At 40.0% G+C, this 16,061-nt stretch overlaps 1 protein-coding gene across 2 annotated transcripts in view; it reads right to left on the bottom strand.

Moving 5' to 3' along the window:
• Reln (reelin) overlaps positions 1–16,061 on the bottom strand; it is a 446,863-nt gene that overhangs the window by 315,342 nt on the left and 115,460 nt on the right. For both annotated transcript variants that reach the window (XM_027393422.2, XM_027393423.2), the window contains exon 3: positions 2,647–2,782. In XM_027393422.2, coding sequence (XP_027249223.1) covers positions 2,647–2,782 — 136 coding nt within the window. The remainder of the gene's footprint in view (positions 1–2,646; positions 2,783–16,061) is intronic.

Raw genomic sequence — 16,061 nt, 5'->3', positions numbered from 1 at the left:
CTTCATACCAATCCCAGTTCCCTCTCTCTCCCAACCTCCCATGTCCCCACCAACCCCCATCCCATCCCTTATCCACTCTTCAGGGAGGGTGAGGCCTCCCATGGGGGAATCATCAAAGTCTGTCACATCATTTGGGGCAGGGCCTAGGCCCTCCCCCATGTATCCAGGCTGACAGAGTATCCCTTCATAGGGATTGGGTTCCCAAAGCCCATTCATGAACTAGGGATAAAATACTGGTTCCACGGTCAAGACACCCCATAGACTTCCCAGGCCTCCCAAATGACACCCAAGTTCAGGGGGCCTGATTTGGTCCTATGCTGGTTCCTCAGCTGTCAAACTAGGGTCCTTGAGTTCCCATTTGCTCAGGTCAGCTGTTTCTGAAAGAAATTTTTTATATCTGCTTTCATTTTATTTTCTAGCACCCCCTTTCCTATTGCTTAGATGTTGTCTATGTGCAGGGACCTGTGGTGTTTTTACTTTTCCATTTTAGCGTATCTATTCATATTGTCATTGTTCAGATCTTATCTACACAGCCACACTATTGAGGTATCATGGGGTTAAGTTTCCCTGTCATTTCTAGGAGAAACAATCTCACAACACACTTCCTGTTCCTCTGGCTCTTACAATCTTTCCACCCCATCTAGACTTGTGTAAACTTCTAAGGGAAGGAATCAATCAATAGTCCTATCTAACTGTGATGTTTAGGAACCACAACAGTGATCAACATGGCAAGATATGCCTAAAGGTGCAATAGTGGCATGCATATCTTGGCTTCAACCAACAGCTGTCAAAGTGGACTTTAAGCCCACTCAGCAGGAAGGAAGTCATGCCTGGTACTATAAGCCCAGGAAACTAACAGGGCCAATGAGGCACAGATCATACAGGAAACCATACTACTAGGAACAGGGCTAATGAGGCCATGGATCATACAGGAAATCATACTACTACCACTTTACGAAGCTATCATTAACTCCAAAACACACCTTAAAATGACCCTTATACCCGCAAAGAGTGTAGTTATTCTCTCATTGAAGGTGCTTCTCTTAGCAATAGATGGAAACTACTACATGAAACTACAACTGGTCAAAATGCAGAGATCAATCCATCATGGGGTACCATCCCCAAAAGATGCATCTACAGCACAATTCCTGCACCTACAGTGCAGGGGCATCACTCGTCCTTTATTTTTGCTTCTAGATTGGCAAATAGTAACTGTATGTATATTGGGGTGCAACTTGGTTTTGCTATGTTTTATGATATAGAATGACTAAATGGTGATATATATATATATATATATATATATATATATATATATATATATATATATATATATGCAGGGTCTCTCTACATAGCTCCAGCTGTCGTGGAAGTCACTATGTAGACTACCTGACATCAGGCTCATAGAGATAAGGCATGTAACACCATACCCAGTCCATACACTTATGTTTAATAATGACAGTATTTAAGACATAGTGTCTTAAAGTTGTGATTTTCATTTAAAATGTCTCATATGGGCTGATGTGTTGAAGACATGGTCCCCAGAAGGCGGCACTATGTAGGAAGGTTGTACGAACTTTAGGAGGTAGAAGCTAGCTAAAGAAAGTGGGTTACGGGCATGACTTGAAGGACATTCATTCATTCTCATATTCTCGTTAGCTCCCAGAGTCTCCCTTACTCCACCCCCCACGACAAGCTGTACAGTCTCTCATTGAGCTGCACTCCTTGGGACCACAGGAAGCACATTAGCGAAGCTTCTCACACTGCTGCAACCCTGCACCATGCAGCAGCACTCGCGCCATTTCATAATTCCTCCCGATTCCCCTCCTCTTCCTTGGAGCACTAATTCTAATTTGTGTTAATAATAAGAACCCAGGGATGGATATTTGGAAGGTTAGAGAAGCAAAGTGGCCAGCCACTGGAGAGTTCTCACCTCTACCAATGCTCAGACCAAAGAGGCGATCCACCGAACCTTAGACTCCACAGCTCTTCACCAAACCTCAGACTCTCAGCTCCTGTCCCCCGCTTTATATCCCTCTCCAGTGCTGGGATTAAAGTCGTGCACCACCACTGCCTGCTCTCTATGGCCAACTAGTGTGCCTGCTAGGATTAAAGGTATATATCACCACTGCCTGGCCTCTAGGGTTGTGGCTAGCTTTGCACTCTGATCTTCAGGCAAACTTTGTCAGATCATAAACTCACTTCCTATCTGATCATTTACCTCTGGTTTTTTAAGCATTGTTGCCATCTGGAATTGAATAAATATGGAGCTTATAAATAAATATGCAAAATCAAATTTTAGTTGAAATGCTGGGTGTTGGTAGCACACGCCTTTAATCCCAGCAGTTGGGAGGCACAGACAGGCAGATCTCTGTGAGTTCAAGGCCAGCCTGATCTACAAAGTAAGTTCCAGGACAGACAGAGCTATTACACAGAGAAACCTTGCCTCCAAAATCAAAAACAAAGGAAAAAATTAAATTGAAAATTGACTACTTTAAAAACCATCTATAGCTTCCTTAAACACTACAATTAATGATTTTAGTTAAAGGCAAAGCAACTGCCATGATATAACGAAATAGTTCCTCTGTATAATCCCATTAAAGGCAGCATTTGCCTCCCATATTCGTCACATACACCTTAGGTACTCACATGAAATTCACACAGCCCGTGCCAGCTGGTGGAGCAATCCAGACAAAGCTGAGGTTGGTTGTAGGCAGGTGACTTACATGAGAGGCCACCACACTGCACATAAACTGGTTTCCAAATTGGTGGTCAGACATGATCCCTGTGAAACAGAAAGGGAGAGATGTTACAAAGAAAACAAAATGAAATAGTCCTTCCTAACACACCAAGGCATAATGACATTTTATGAGCATTTTCATTTTATATTAAGGTTTGTTAAACTAAGTTGTAAGTTGTGCAATTTTCTCTTTTTCTTGACAGAGGTAAATTAATCCTTTAAAACACATTATCATTAAATGACCCACAAAAAACATCACTAAAGAAATGTGCTTTGCTTTTGTTGGTTTATCTACTGATCATCAAATCCCATCAGGACCAACATGCACCAATGAGTCTGGGTTTCTTGGATCATGTAGCATAGTGCACTGGAAGTCTCAGCAGGGAGAAGCTCAGATGGTACAGACAGTATCTGGGCTTCTATTAGGCTGTTTCTGAAGTGACCACATTTGTCTGGCAATGCCATCATTTTCGAACTGGAAAGCTTGCAATCTGGGGAATACGACCACAGGCCTAGTGCAATCTCAGGGAAAGATGGTTTGACTTTTAGAATAGAGCTCTTACAAACTTATTATTATCTTAATTTCATGTTGGTGGTATGAGGACAGAGTGGGGCCAAGTTAATGATTGGCATAACAGAAAGAAGCACTAGTCAGTTTGTAGTATGTATCGTGAGCCAGCTTGTATGTGTGTCAGGACTACCCAGAGTGACTATCACTCGGATGGGTCTGTGAACTTGCTTATGTTCACTACAAGAACACTGTGGCATATCTGCAAGCATGTCACCTACCTGAGATAGCAGGGCTTGCCTTTGGTTCTTAATAAAACAATTATTTTATCACAGATTAAAAAAATTGATGAAAAACTAAAAAACATGGAAACAACTTATTTAGAAAATAGACAAAATACCTGAAAAGATTCTGTACCAAAGAAAATACATATGGCAATTAACATACAAAAATGTTCAACACCATACACCACTGCAAATTGCAAATCAAAACAACAACACAGCTACTATCTGTTGTCAGAACAGCCTGAATCCCAAACATGGACATTACCACCAGCTGGAGCAGATATGCACTGATTTCTCCTGTTGATAGTGCGGACACAGAACTCTTCAGCCCCTTTAGAGGACAATTTTCCTATAGACCTGAAAATGCTATTACCACAACACATAGCAATGGTTTTTCTTGTCACTCACCCACGTGAAATGAAAACTTGCATTCACACACACACACACACACACACACACACACACACACACACACACGCACGCACGCACGCACACACAAAACACATTTAACGCAGTTGTGTTAATAACTTCTAACTCTCAGAAATAAGTAGAAGGTCTTTCAAGAGATGGGTGAGTAAATTAACTATGATCTGTCCAGGCACTAGCCTGATTCAGCAAAAAATGGGAAAACAATGAATACGCTATGCAAGTATATAAGAAAACTGAAATATGAATAGTATAATCTCAAAAGGTGATTTGATTCCAGCTGGACACCACATTAGAAAAAGGCAAACTACAGAAACAGTTCAAAGGTTAGTGCTCGCCAGGGCCTGAATAAGGAAGAAGAAGGCAGAACCGGGGGTCAACTCTACATAGTGCTTCAATAATGGACCCACGTTGTTATGTAAATGCTCAAAACTCATAGGACATAAAATACTCAGAGTACAGCCTAATAAAAGCCATGGACTCTGGGTGATAATGATGTGTCAAGTGCCGGGTCATTGATTCTGACAAATGTACCACTGTGGGGCAGGATGTCAGCAATAGAGGGTTTTGTCACATGTGGAGGCAAGGACTATATGAGTATTTTTAAATTCAATTTTCCTATGAATTTAAATTTGCCTAAAATAATACATATTAACTGAAAAACTAAAACATTGCTAAGACTAGGAAACTCTCTTATTTATTGGATTTGTGTATTTGAGCAAATCTCTCAAATCAAATTTTAAAAGAAGGAAATTCTGGCCCCTATATAATAAATTCTCTAAATTTGTTATGAGACAGGAGGAAACATATGTGATGCTGTAAATATAGCCAAGAATCCAGGATTGGGGAGCTCACAATCCATGGACGTAACTGGACATAAAAGTTTAGATTTCATATGTAAAACATGAAGTGTTTAATTCTCACAACAAGCAACATGTAAGACAATGCCTCATGCTGCAGCTAGCTGACGTGCTCATGGTAAATACCCATTTTCTTCCTGCCTACCAGAGTAACTTCATAAATAAAGTTCTAGGTATTTCCCCACAAGGATCTCATTCTATCCACATTGTCTATACCTGTGCCATCTAAAGTGGCTTATTAATGTAACTTAATTAAAAGTAGATAAAATAAAGAAGTCAGTTCTCCAGTTGAACTAATTGTGTTACAAGTGCTAACAAGGCTGATGCACAGGACAAAATTCAGCTCCTTTGGATCAACCTGTCCTCCCTCCCTCCCTCCCTCCCTCCCTCCCTCCCTCCCTCCTCCCTCCTCCCTCCCTCCCTCCCTCCCTCCCTTCCTTCTTCCTCCCTCTCTGCCCCCTCTGTTTCTCTCTCAAGTTCACCTTCAGCACTGCCAGTCTCTAAGTCTTCCTCATCCCTTTTCAGGTTGCATACCTCAAATATCAAGTGGTTGCCTCCAGTGTGTTAACACAAACTATGCCCTCTAATAACCATATCCAACTGTTCTCTGTCACCTCGCAAATCCTACATCAGGATGTAGTAGCCTTTTCATCTTCAAGAAAACCCAGAGTGTTCCTCTGCAGGTTTCTGCAGAGCCTTTGACGCAATCCCAGCATACTACAAGGCATCTGGAATGTTCTGCTTCTTATCCTTCACTACATCTTCCATTCCTTAAAAAAAATCAGATCTACTAATCCATATTCTTCCATTAAATCTTTTATTTATTTTACTTTGGTCATGCTTTAAAAAGTTTCTCAACTCTTGAGATTAAAAACAAATACACATTTCTTCCTATTAATTCATCTTCCCAATTACAGATTCTATGCTTTATTTTCTTGTGTGATGTGCTCATTGCTAAATTGTTCTAGGTGTCACTGTTTCTTCCTGGGAGTCCACAACAGCTCCTTACAGGTTCTTCTGCCCCATCTCGTTCCCTATTCTACCAAATGAGTTCTCAGAAAGGTACACCTGATTGTGTCAATCTCCTGCTCACTTTCCTTTCAGTCTCCTATCAGACTCCAGAGAAATTGAGTTTCTCAGCATCTGTTTTGAGTTCAGCACAATCCAGCCTCTCACTATCCCTGAAGTGTCCACTCGGTCTGAGCTCTGAATGACGGTCACCACACATAGAAGGACACATTCTCCTTCCTATGTCCTCTTCAAGGGAGAGGTCTATCCAGCTTAACACTAGAAGAGAAGTCAGCATGGAAGACTTAATGATGCATCAACCACCCTCGACCTTGAAGACTTCCCTCTTCACACACTGATCCGGCCCCATGTTTGGGTAGGTGCCTTTATTACATGATACACAAATCCACCTGTTCTTACACCATAGCAAGTGACTTTCTCCCCACATAGTCCATTGAGAGACTCCATCTTAATCTTTGTATCCAAGTACAGTATCTGGTCACTGCAGATATTCAAGAAGTATTTTCTGTTTAAATATTCAAATAACTTCACCATGGAAGACTGTAGAAGGCATATCATGCATTTTTGGTTGTAAGCCTAGGCTTTAATAGCTAAGCCGTCTCTCCAGCCCAACATGCATTTCTTTAACAAGTGAAACAATCTTCTCAGTAGACAGCTGATCAGAATAGGTTACAATTGATCTAAGAAATAGAAGAATCAGGCAAGTTTTGCAATATAAAAATGATGTTCTTTTCTCATTTCAATTGTTTAAAGGTGAATCTTGGACAAAATTCATCAAGCCAGAGAAACCACAAGGTTAGAGAGAATATGAGACTCCCAGGGAGATGGGAGTCCCAGAGCCATCCATGACTCAGGAATTGCCACTCCACTCCCAGTCAGGCATGAAGCAGGAACCCAATGTGAGGAAAAGACACATCTGCAAGAGTCAGTCTGGCCACAGAGTAAAATAAGAGTTTCAGCTATAATCTTGTGGGAGAGGAAATGAATGGAATGGCTGAGAGTTGAAAGCCTTGGTAATAGGATTCATGGTCAAGTGTCTCCTCATTCCTCCAAGCTCTTAGACAGTGAGTCAGTGTCTAGATTGCATACTGCTTGGCTGAAGTTAACAAGCTGGCTGTCCTAGGTGAAGATTCTACAGAGTGATGTTCTCACAATCCAGCTGTCCAGGACAGTAGTCCTCCAACCTGACTACTCAGTGTTACCTCTAACCTGAGTACAGGGATTTTTAAAAGCTCACCTATCAATTATTATTTGTAGTCAATAACTTGTACTGAAAGTTATTATTAACATTATTAAGTATTATTCAGTAATTATAGTATGCTATAATTATATATCGTCACAAATTATAATATTGGTAAACATAATTACATACAATAATTATAATATTAATATTATTGCTGTCAATATAATCTAGAATTCTAAGCTTAGGGTTAAAACTATTCAAATCATCAAATTTTCAATAGAGTCTTACAAAATGGCCTTGTAGTGATGTAAAGTATCCTATATTCTGGTACACTACTCCTACAGTGATCCCACACATATTTTCTGGACCCTGGTGTCTGTGTATGTGTGTTAAACCATAAAAAGTAAAATAAATGAAAGTGACTCTATCATGAAATGAGTTGAGGGACTAACATTATGACTGAACCATCTAGAAAATAAGTATATGCTAACAGGATGGTACTAATAAATATTCAAATTCAAATTCAAATTATAAATGTAATTCATACTTGCAAATACAGTAGTGAAAATGTATGTCTGCAGAAATACTTCCTATGACCTGGGACCAAGATACTGACATACTATTTTACCAGTTAGGATACTGAGAAAACTTGTTCATGGCCATAGGACAATAAGCAGAGGAGTCTGGAATCCAACCAGAGCATTTGCTGCCCACTCAGAGACAGTATTTCTGAGTCTTGAGGGGAAAGCTGCAATTTCCCTTTCTTACATAAGCTTTAAGGATACAAAAGAGTCTATCAGCTTTGTATACACAGATGTGAGGCCATTGCCAGGTGTGCCCCCTGGCCAGCTTCATTCTGACATCTGTGAAAGGCTGGTCCTGAGCACTGAGACCACCTTTGGCTCCAGATTGTTCCCAGCAAACTTGAATGAATAGAAAGATAAGAAGATTTTGCACAAAGACCTAATGATCAGGGTGCACCTAGAAAATGACAAGAAGGGAATGACAGCAATCAGAATGGCTTCATTGTACCACAAAACAGTTCACTGTATGGACCATGATCTCATCAATGCCTCTGAGTCACAATTGACATAATTCATGTATATAAGTTGCAATCTTATTCTTGAGATATCTGAAATCTGAATATGGTAATATATCTAAATTTACAGTTTTCCCCCTGCTACATGCAGGAAAACATGGCATGTTGAGTTTTTAATCATACTTGTAAAGGGAAAAGATCTAAAATAGAAGGATCTAATTATGCTGTCTTTCTTAAGGAAATGGGAGAAAATAAAGCACAAATGTGTGTCATGTATTTAATAAGTGATTCTTATACTCATTGTTGCAGTTTTATAGAAACTGTCATACAAAATATTTCACATAGAATTTCTCCCGTTGAGTAAATACTCTGATGAGAACTCATTCTTAGCAAAAGTAAACATGTGTGTCTCCTGATTTGACATGGTACAAGGACACTAGTTTACAAGTTCTAAAATTCTTGACTTCTCTATGACATTAAAACCCTTTATTTTCAGATGTTTTGTACACATATCTGGAAAACAGAATATTTACAGACTATTTATAATTTTTATATCAGCAACCAATAGAACTTTTATGGATTGTGGGTGTTTCAGTTCATTTTCAGACAAACCATTAGATTGCTAGTTTATTATTCACCAGTATTTGTCTTCTTGTGACAGTTGTAGTAGGCAAGTAACCATAATCGTTTTCTTTATCCATATCATACCTTTGCAAGGATCATCTCATTATGTCTTTAATTATTCTAAGCTTTCCTCCATGATCCCTTTTAAGACACTGACACACATTTCTCTGCCTTCCGGGATGTCATTTTCCCTGACATGTCTTCAGTTATTTTAAGTTTGTGACTAAACCTTGTATGAACCCATTTTCCCCGAGGAACACTTTTCTATCTTTTAGTGTGCATACTGTGGGGTCCTCAAAACTGTAACTAGGAGTTCTATGAGCCCCCATGTCTAAAATCAAATGTGCATAGTTTCATAAGATACAGCTTATTCCCTTCCAAAAACCACACTGGAGATTTTAGTACCCAAAATAGCAATCTTGTGAGAAAAATTAAACTCATGTTAGGCTTCATGGATTAAAAATATGGGTTGCTCAAGTCTGTTTAGTTTCCATGGTAAGCATCAAGAGCCAGGGACATGTCCTGGTTCACTTTTTGTGCATTTCAAATGAGAACTTCTGTACATGGGAATCATGAAACAAAGGGCAAATGTATTAAAGTTCCAGAATCATATATGAAAATTTAGCTGCCAATCAAACTGATAAAATACTGAAAGTGTTATTTTTGCTATTTCTAAGACTTTACGAACACTTGTTAGAATGTTTTGTCAGAAAGTTCAGTAGAGTTATTGTCCTACAACCACTTAAGAACTCCAAGGCTAGACTGTCTGAATATGTAAGTTGATCATTTCTATTTCCCCTTTGTTTGCATCCTGTGTTCATTCTGTAGGTTTCATCACCTAATGAAATAGTGCTCTGAAAACCTTGTTTGGGAAGTTAGTCCTCTCTTGAAAGGAAAGAGAAAATGAGTTATGGAGTTCCCTCCAGTCATTTTATCACCCATTAGCCCGAGACTCAATGCTGGTCGCTTACAGACTTTGACTTGTTTGAAATCTTTGCTGCCAATTTTTTATGTGTGAATCAGCAGGTTGGAAGGGGGTGAGCAGTACACACGTGCACTCACACATGTGCACTCTGTTCATTTTCTAAAGCAGTGAAGGCTTTTGCTTTCACATTTCAGCCCAAGGAAACAAAGTTATAAATTATAAGATCACGCTGGAGTTGTCTGACGATAAACCTGTCCCAGACACCTGTCCCACACCATTTGTCAATTATTTCAGTCTCTTTGGTCTTTTCCTCATTCATCAGGGTCACTAAGTTGAGTCTCTGCTCCTCCCAGCACCACCAGCTACTGTCTTCACTGTGTCTTTCAACACATATTATTACACTAAGTGGATAAAAAGTCAAGATGAGTACACAGATCCTGGAGGCAACTGCTCCTATACAGACCTGTGCTCCACTACCGAGGAACCAGGGACTCTTGGGAGGGTCATTCGGTCTCTTTGTTCTTCATCAAGAAAATGGGGAGAAGAATAACAGGATGGCTGTGCAGGTGAGATGACTGGCTGGCTCATACTGCTATGTATGCTAGCTGTTACTATAATTTCCATCTTAGAGACTCAGCAGCCACGACACAGTGAGCCTAAGTGACTTGTCAAGAACGGCAGAGCTAGTAAAGGGCACCTGAATATGGATGGGTTCAGCTTCCTTCTTACATTGTCTGTTGGCTTCCTTTCTACATGCTTATATGGTAGTGCCTCGTCACAGATCCCAGTCTGTGACAGCTTTAAGTCACAGTTGCTCCCCTGTGGAGCAGAGCCAATGAGTTACACTCAGATGTTTAAAGCTACTGAGTTTACAGATCAGCATCCTTTCCAAAGAGCTGTGGAGTGTGCACCATCTTTACTGGACCAACACGGGTCTCTGCTGCCTTCTTTCCTGATACCAAACGGGCTGTTTCCTGAGCAGCTGCATGCTGGCAGACAGCTAGAATGTGCTGCCTGCCCAGAAGGCATTACTCTAACCACAGTACACTAGCTACCTGTCCAGAATAATGCTTAATCTTACTACCCGGTGCCTCATGCTCGGTGCCTTAACCCTCGGATCTCATGTTATTTCTGTTTGATTTACAACATAACCAGCAGGGGAACCAGCACAGGATCAAACCAGGCCCCTGGAATGTGGGTGTCAGTTGCGGGGCTTGGGAAGTCTATGGGGCCTCTGGCAGTGGAACCAGTACTTATCCCTAGTGTACGAATGGACTGTGGGAGCCCATTCCCTATAGAGGGATACTCTCTCAGCCTAGATACATGGAGGAGGGCCTAGGTCTGGCCCCAAATGATGACAGACTTTGAGTCCCCATGGGAGGCCTCACTCTCCCTGGAGAGTGGATGGGATGTGGGATGAGGAAATGGTGGGGGAAATAGGAGGATGGAAGGGAGAAGGAACAAGGATTAGTATGCAAAATAATATTGTTTTTAATTTAAATAAAATTAATTTAAAAAAGAAGTTGCATTTTACATAAGTAAAGAGAGTTATGTTTGATAGTATAGGCCAGAGAAATAAAAAAGATGAGGTGTTCTGAGCTATAAACCCAAACTAGATTGAAGGCTGGAAAGAGCTTCCAGAGGCTTTCTTTTTTTAAAACAGAGCAACAAACTCAAGAGTGCTGCCATGTTGGAGCAACACCAAGTCCAAGGAGCCTCTTTCAACCATCTCAAGTCTGCCCTCTTCACTACTAAGGGAGTCCCCATTTGGTCCATGGGGAGCTTTCAGCAATACAACACCTACTATCTGACATGCTCATATCTCGGCACTTCCTAATTTCAAAGTGGTACTTTTGTATGCGGCCCTGTATCTCCGGCAGTCATCTTTATTAACTATTGACCCTACCAACTTAATCAGTCATCAAGTCCTTCAATGAGGAAAAGGTGGGATCATCTGAAAAACAGTAGCAGTTAACACTTGCTTAATTCTTAAGGATACAAAGTTCTTCCCTTCCACTCTTTTTACAAAGCCTACCTCATTTGTTCATGGGAAGCCCTGAGAATGCTATCTTTGTTCCCATTCACATCGGTTCACTGTTTGATTGACTTTTGCCCTGTCACCTTTTGGTGGAATGACCTTAAGCAAGTTACATAAATGCATAATAAGATCTTATCAGTGAAATATAGACATGATTACATGAAACAATTCTCATTTTTATATGCCAAGTTACGTATAAAGTCATTAGGCTAGTGTTCAAGAAGGGTTGAAACTTTATTACAAAACCGTATGTCAGTCTTCCTTTCCATTAGACTCACATAAAACGCCCTTTAAATAAGCTGCAGGTCACTCAAGCTAAGCATGATTCCTGAGCCAAGATGGTAAATAAGAGGCAGCGTAACCATTGTTGGACCCAGAAAGACTCCCCATGTGGAAACAGGATTTGGTTATCTTAACTGTGCCTTCAGACAGGCAGGCCTAAAAGTGTCCCTAGCAAGGCTAATGCTAAATAACCTTTAACTGCTGCCACATAGGAACAGCTCTACAACAAACTGTTTTATCAAACATTTTATCTTTGTTAAAGCAAATAACCCCATGGTGACGGCAATCCATCGTTAAATGTCCAACTCCTTCTCTCTTCTCCTGTTGTGACCAGCATGTTGCCACTGCAATGCCTACGAAGTGTGCTGTGTCCTTCACACTTTGTCCTCCTTTGTGTAAGTTCAGTCCCTCAAGAAGCTTTTTACACTTGATTTTAGCCAAAAGGCTGTGAAGCAATCAAGAAGCTTTTAAAAACATTCTTTTCTGAGTATTCCTATGAAATTTTGTATAAAATATGTTATCTAAACAAAGCCCTGTGTACATTTTACTGACACTCTCAATTATGAACCACAGAACTCAATCTAATTGAAGAAATCCTATAAACAGGATACAGCTACTTCAAAAGGGCTGGATAACTCTAGAAGGGCCAGATAAACTTGAATACAATGTAGGAGAGACAAAATGATGCAACAAACCACTGGAAAGAGTCAATGTAAAATCAACACCAGTGGCTGCCCAAACATGTAAGTAGCAGAACCTCCACCAGCTCTTACCCAGAATGAGGATCTCTTACTGCTGTGTTTAAAGCATATTGACACCCACGCCCCAGGTCTCCCTCATACTGCATACTTCACTATCCAGTTCTCATGAGGAGAGTCTGAGAGAGGGAAACAAGGTTACATGTCTCCACCTTAGAAAGGAAGGAAGAATGGGGTTAAACTTTGGAAAAGTGGTACTTTTGTATGGGGCCCTGTATTACAGGCAGTCATCTTTATTAACTATTGACTACCCAGTTAATCAGTCATCAAGTCCTTCAAGATGTTTTACAACTATCCTTTTTTCGTTCCTACCTTCTGCATGACTGCCTTATTTCTTGTTCTCTCTGATTGGATAAGAGGTTGGCAAGATACAACTTCAACATTAAATCTGGACTATATTTGATTTCTTGAAATCTCTAAGCTGAGGGGAAGAGTCAAGAGAGTTTCTTGGAAGAAGACCAAAGAAAGGAGATGTACACATTTTGAGAAACCTAAAATATTTACTGTTTGACAAAGTTGTCCCATCCCTGGCCAAAATTTTACTTTCTTCCTTAGGTGTGGCTAAGCCATTATCACTCACTATACATATTAGACCATAAATCATGTCCAAGAGGCTTTCTTCAGGACTTCCTTTGGAATCTACTCTTCATATTACATGTAACTGTTTTCCCTCACTGATTATGTATTCTGAATTCCTCTGCCCACAAAATCTATTGTAAGTGCATAGCATATTTATGAGATAAGTCACTTCTGAAAGACTATTAGAACTTATATCACATGATGTCAAGGCAATATGACAATAGTAACTCTCCATGGTACTGAAACTCTTTCCTGCTGGGTACGCAGAACCTGATGAGAAAGGTCTACATTACAGAAGAATCATCAAAACTTTCATATTTAGTCAGTTTTCATGTGGGCTCTGAAACAATGCTCTCCCAACTCTCATTCTGCTCCAATTAACTGTGCATGCCTTTGTTCCAGGCATTACAGCTCATCTAATATGCTCTCCACATGTTCTATCTCTTTGCAGGTGCAACCATTCATCAACAGAATCTGAGCACAACTGCAGTGCACTACTTCCTAGATAAAGCAAGGAGCAGAAGATGAGTGACTTCTATATTCCTTTCTTCTTTGGTTTTCATGACAATGCTGAGACAAGGATGGCCACAGCTGGAAACAACCTCACCTAGTATCATCTGGTTCACATGACATTCAAGCCAAGATGAGATTCAGGCTCATTTGCTACAACAGCAAAATCAGATATATCTGGCTATAGCATCTTTCAAATACAAATTCTACCACAGTTAAGTCCCTTGCTATGTTGGTTTTTAAGAGAAATGATTTTGAACACCACCAGTCGTTCATTATTTGGTAAGTGAATTACCAAACTTTTTGTAGTCTGTTTTTGTTTTCTTCATTGTGTTACGTGTTCACAGAAAGACCCATCTACTTTAGAGCAGTCAAAGGGGAATGGAAATAAGGATAAAATGCACAGAACTAATCAGTTACAAGATTCTAAAGCCGAACATCCATGATTGCATTTCTCTTTTTTATACACTGTGTCTTTGCTAAAATGTATAGTAATTATGTGTTTCAGGAAATTTGCATGTAAAGTATGTAAAGCAACATTACCTGCTTAATTGGGTACAAAGTTAGCATGCATAAAGTGTTTAGAACAATGCCTAGTATGCAGTAAATGCTACATAAAGCCAGGCATTGGTGGCACACGCCTTTAATACCAGCACTTGGGAGACAAAGGCAGGTAGATTTCTGTGAGTTTGAGGCCAGCCTGGTCTACAGAGGGAGTTCCAGAACAGCCTCCAAAGCAATACAGAGGAACCCTGTCTCAAAAAACAAAATAAGAAAAAGAAGAAAAAAATGTTACATAAATGTTGGATGACTATTACAGCATTAACATTATTTTCAGGAACCAATATTCCTATCAATTTCCTAATGACCTAGGAAATCATTTTTTTTCTGATGAAAGCACTTCATTTAGTACCTTATCTTTATTTTCATATAGAATTACAGATAAATTAAAGAATATTAGATTAGATCATATATAAAACTAAGAAGTATAGTTTAAAATGTGTATTATAATAAAGTTTACTGTAGGTACCTAGAATTATACACCATTGTAGCAGATTATGTACCAGAAGAATGTGTTAGCAGGGCTGGGGATACAGGTCATGGCTGAACACTTGTCTAGCATCGACAGACAGCCCTGGGTTCAATCCTAGAACTGAGCGAGAAATCAATAACAATGAATGAAGCTTGATTTAAAAATGTACTTCATTCATTTTTCAGTGTTTTCACATTTTGCAGACCCACAGTATCCAAGTATTTCCTAAAGAGAAATGTACATGATCAGAAACTCTAATACATTTAGCTTTATCAGTCAGTTTAGAAAGACAAAATAAAACATAATTTTACAAGCATCACAAGCAAACAAAAAAATAAAAATAAATAGAACCTGCTAAGCTCCCTGAGAAGAAATGTTACTAACAGAGGAACACAGTTAAGGAAAATGTGTGGCCACAGCTACCTGAAGGTCTTCAGCAGGCTAGAGATGAATTAAGGGATTAAGAGATTTCATGACAGAACTGTCAGGTCCTCCGTTTATCCTCCAGGGTCAATAAGGAGATAGAAAGGATAACAATGATGGAAAGTAAGAGACTAAAGGCTCTGACCAGAGTTCTCCACTATACCTTTCCAGGGCGGGTCAGAGAAAGTGCCAGGAGGTGTCTGAAACTGGCCAAGTGAGTTACAGGTTGGTCTGGCTGGATGGGGTGCTGGATTTCTGCCAACAAGAATTAATGATGTCTTTTAAGACAATGGGAGGCTAGTTAACACAGAGATAATAAAGAGGCCAAAGCATGCAACTGTAAGCATCATGAAAGAAGTACAAACTATTTTATGAGTTTAATAAACTATTGTACAAATTTGGAGACATGTTTTGAAGGAAGTACAAAAGACAAGGTAGATAGTGCCTGAGAAATGTCACCTAAGGTTGATTCTGGGTAGCATATGGACAGACAGGCACACTTCCCACATGCATGTATCCATATGCACAGGTAGGAGGTATGGCCACACTGCCAGAACACTGAGTGGATGATTTATGACTGGTGTCAGAGCTCTTTAGAGAGCCCACAAGCAGAACACTAAACAGCACACCCATCAGGCAGATCCAGAGGTGGAAAACAGGCGTTGAAGTACCAAGAGGAAGAAGATATAATAGCCATTTGTTCTGCTTTAGCCAGGCACCAGGGGACAAAGAGAGGAAAGCAACTTCTTTAGGGCTTCCCTGAGCTCTTTATTTAATGGTTTACATTTATCTCTAGCAACAACTCCAGTGACATTTGTAACAT

The sequence above is a fragment of the Cricetulus griseus genome (genome assembly GCF_003668045.3).
Source record: "Cricetulus griseus strain 17A/GY chromosome 1 unlocalized genomic scaffold, alternate assembly CriGri-PICRH-1.0 chr1_0, whole genome shotgun sequence".
Taxonomy (NCBI): domain Eukaryota; kingdom Metazoa; phylum Chordata; class Mammalia; order Rodentia; family Cricetidae; genus Cricetulus; species Cricetulus griseus.
Note: the sequence above shows the minus strand (reverse complement) of the source record. Positions and strands in the feature narration are given on the sequence as shown.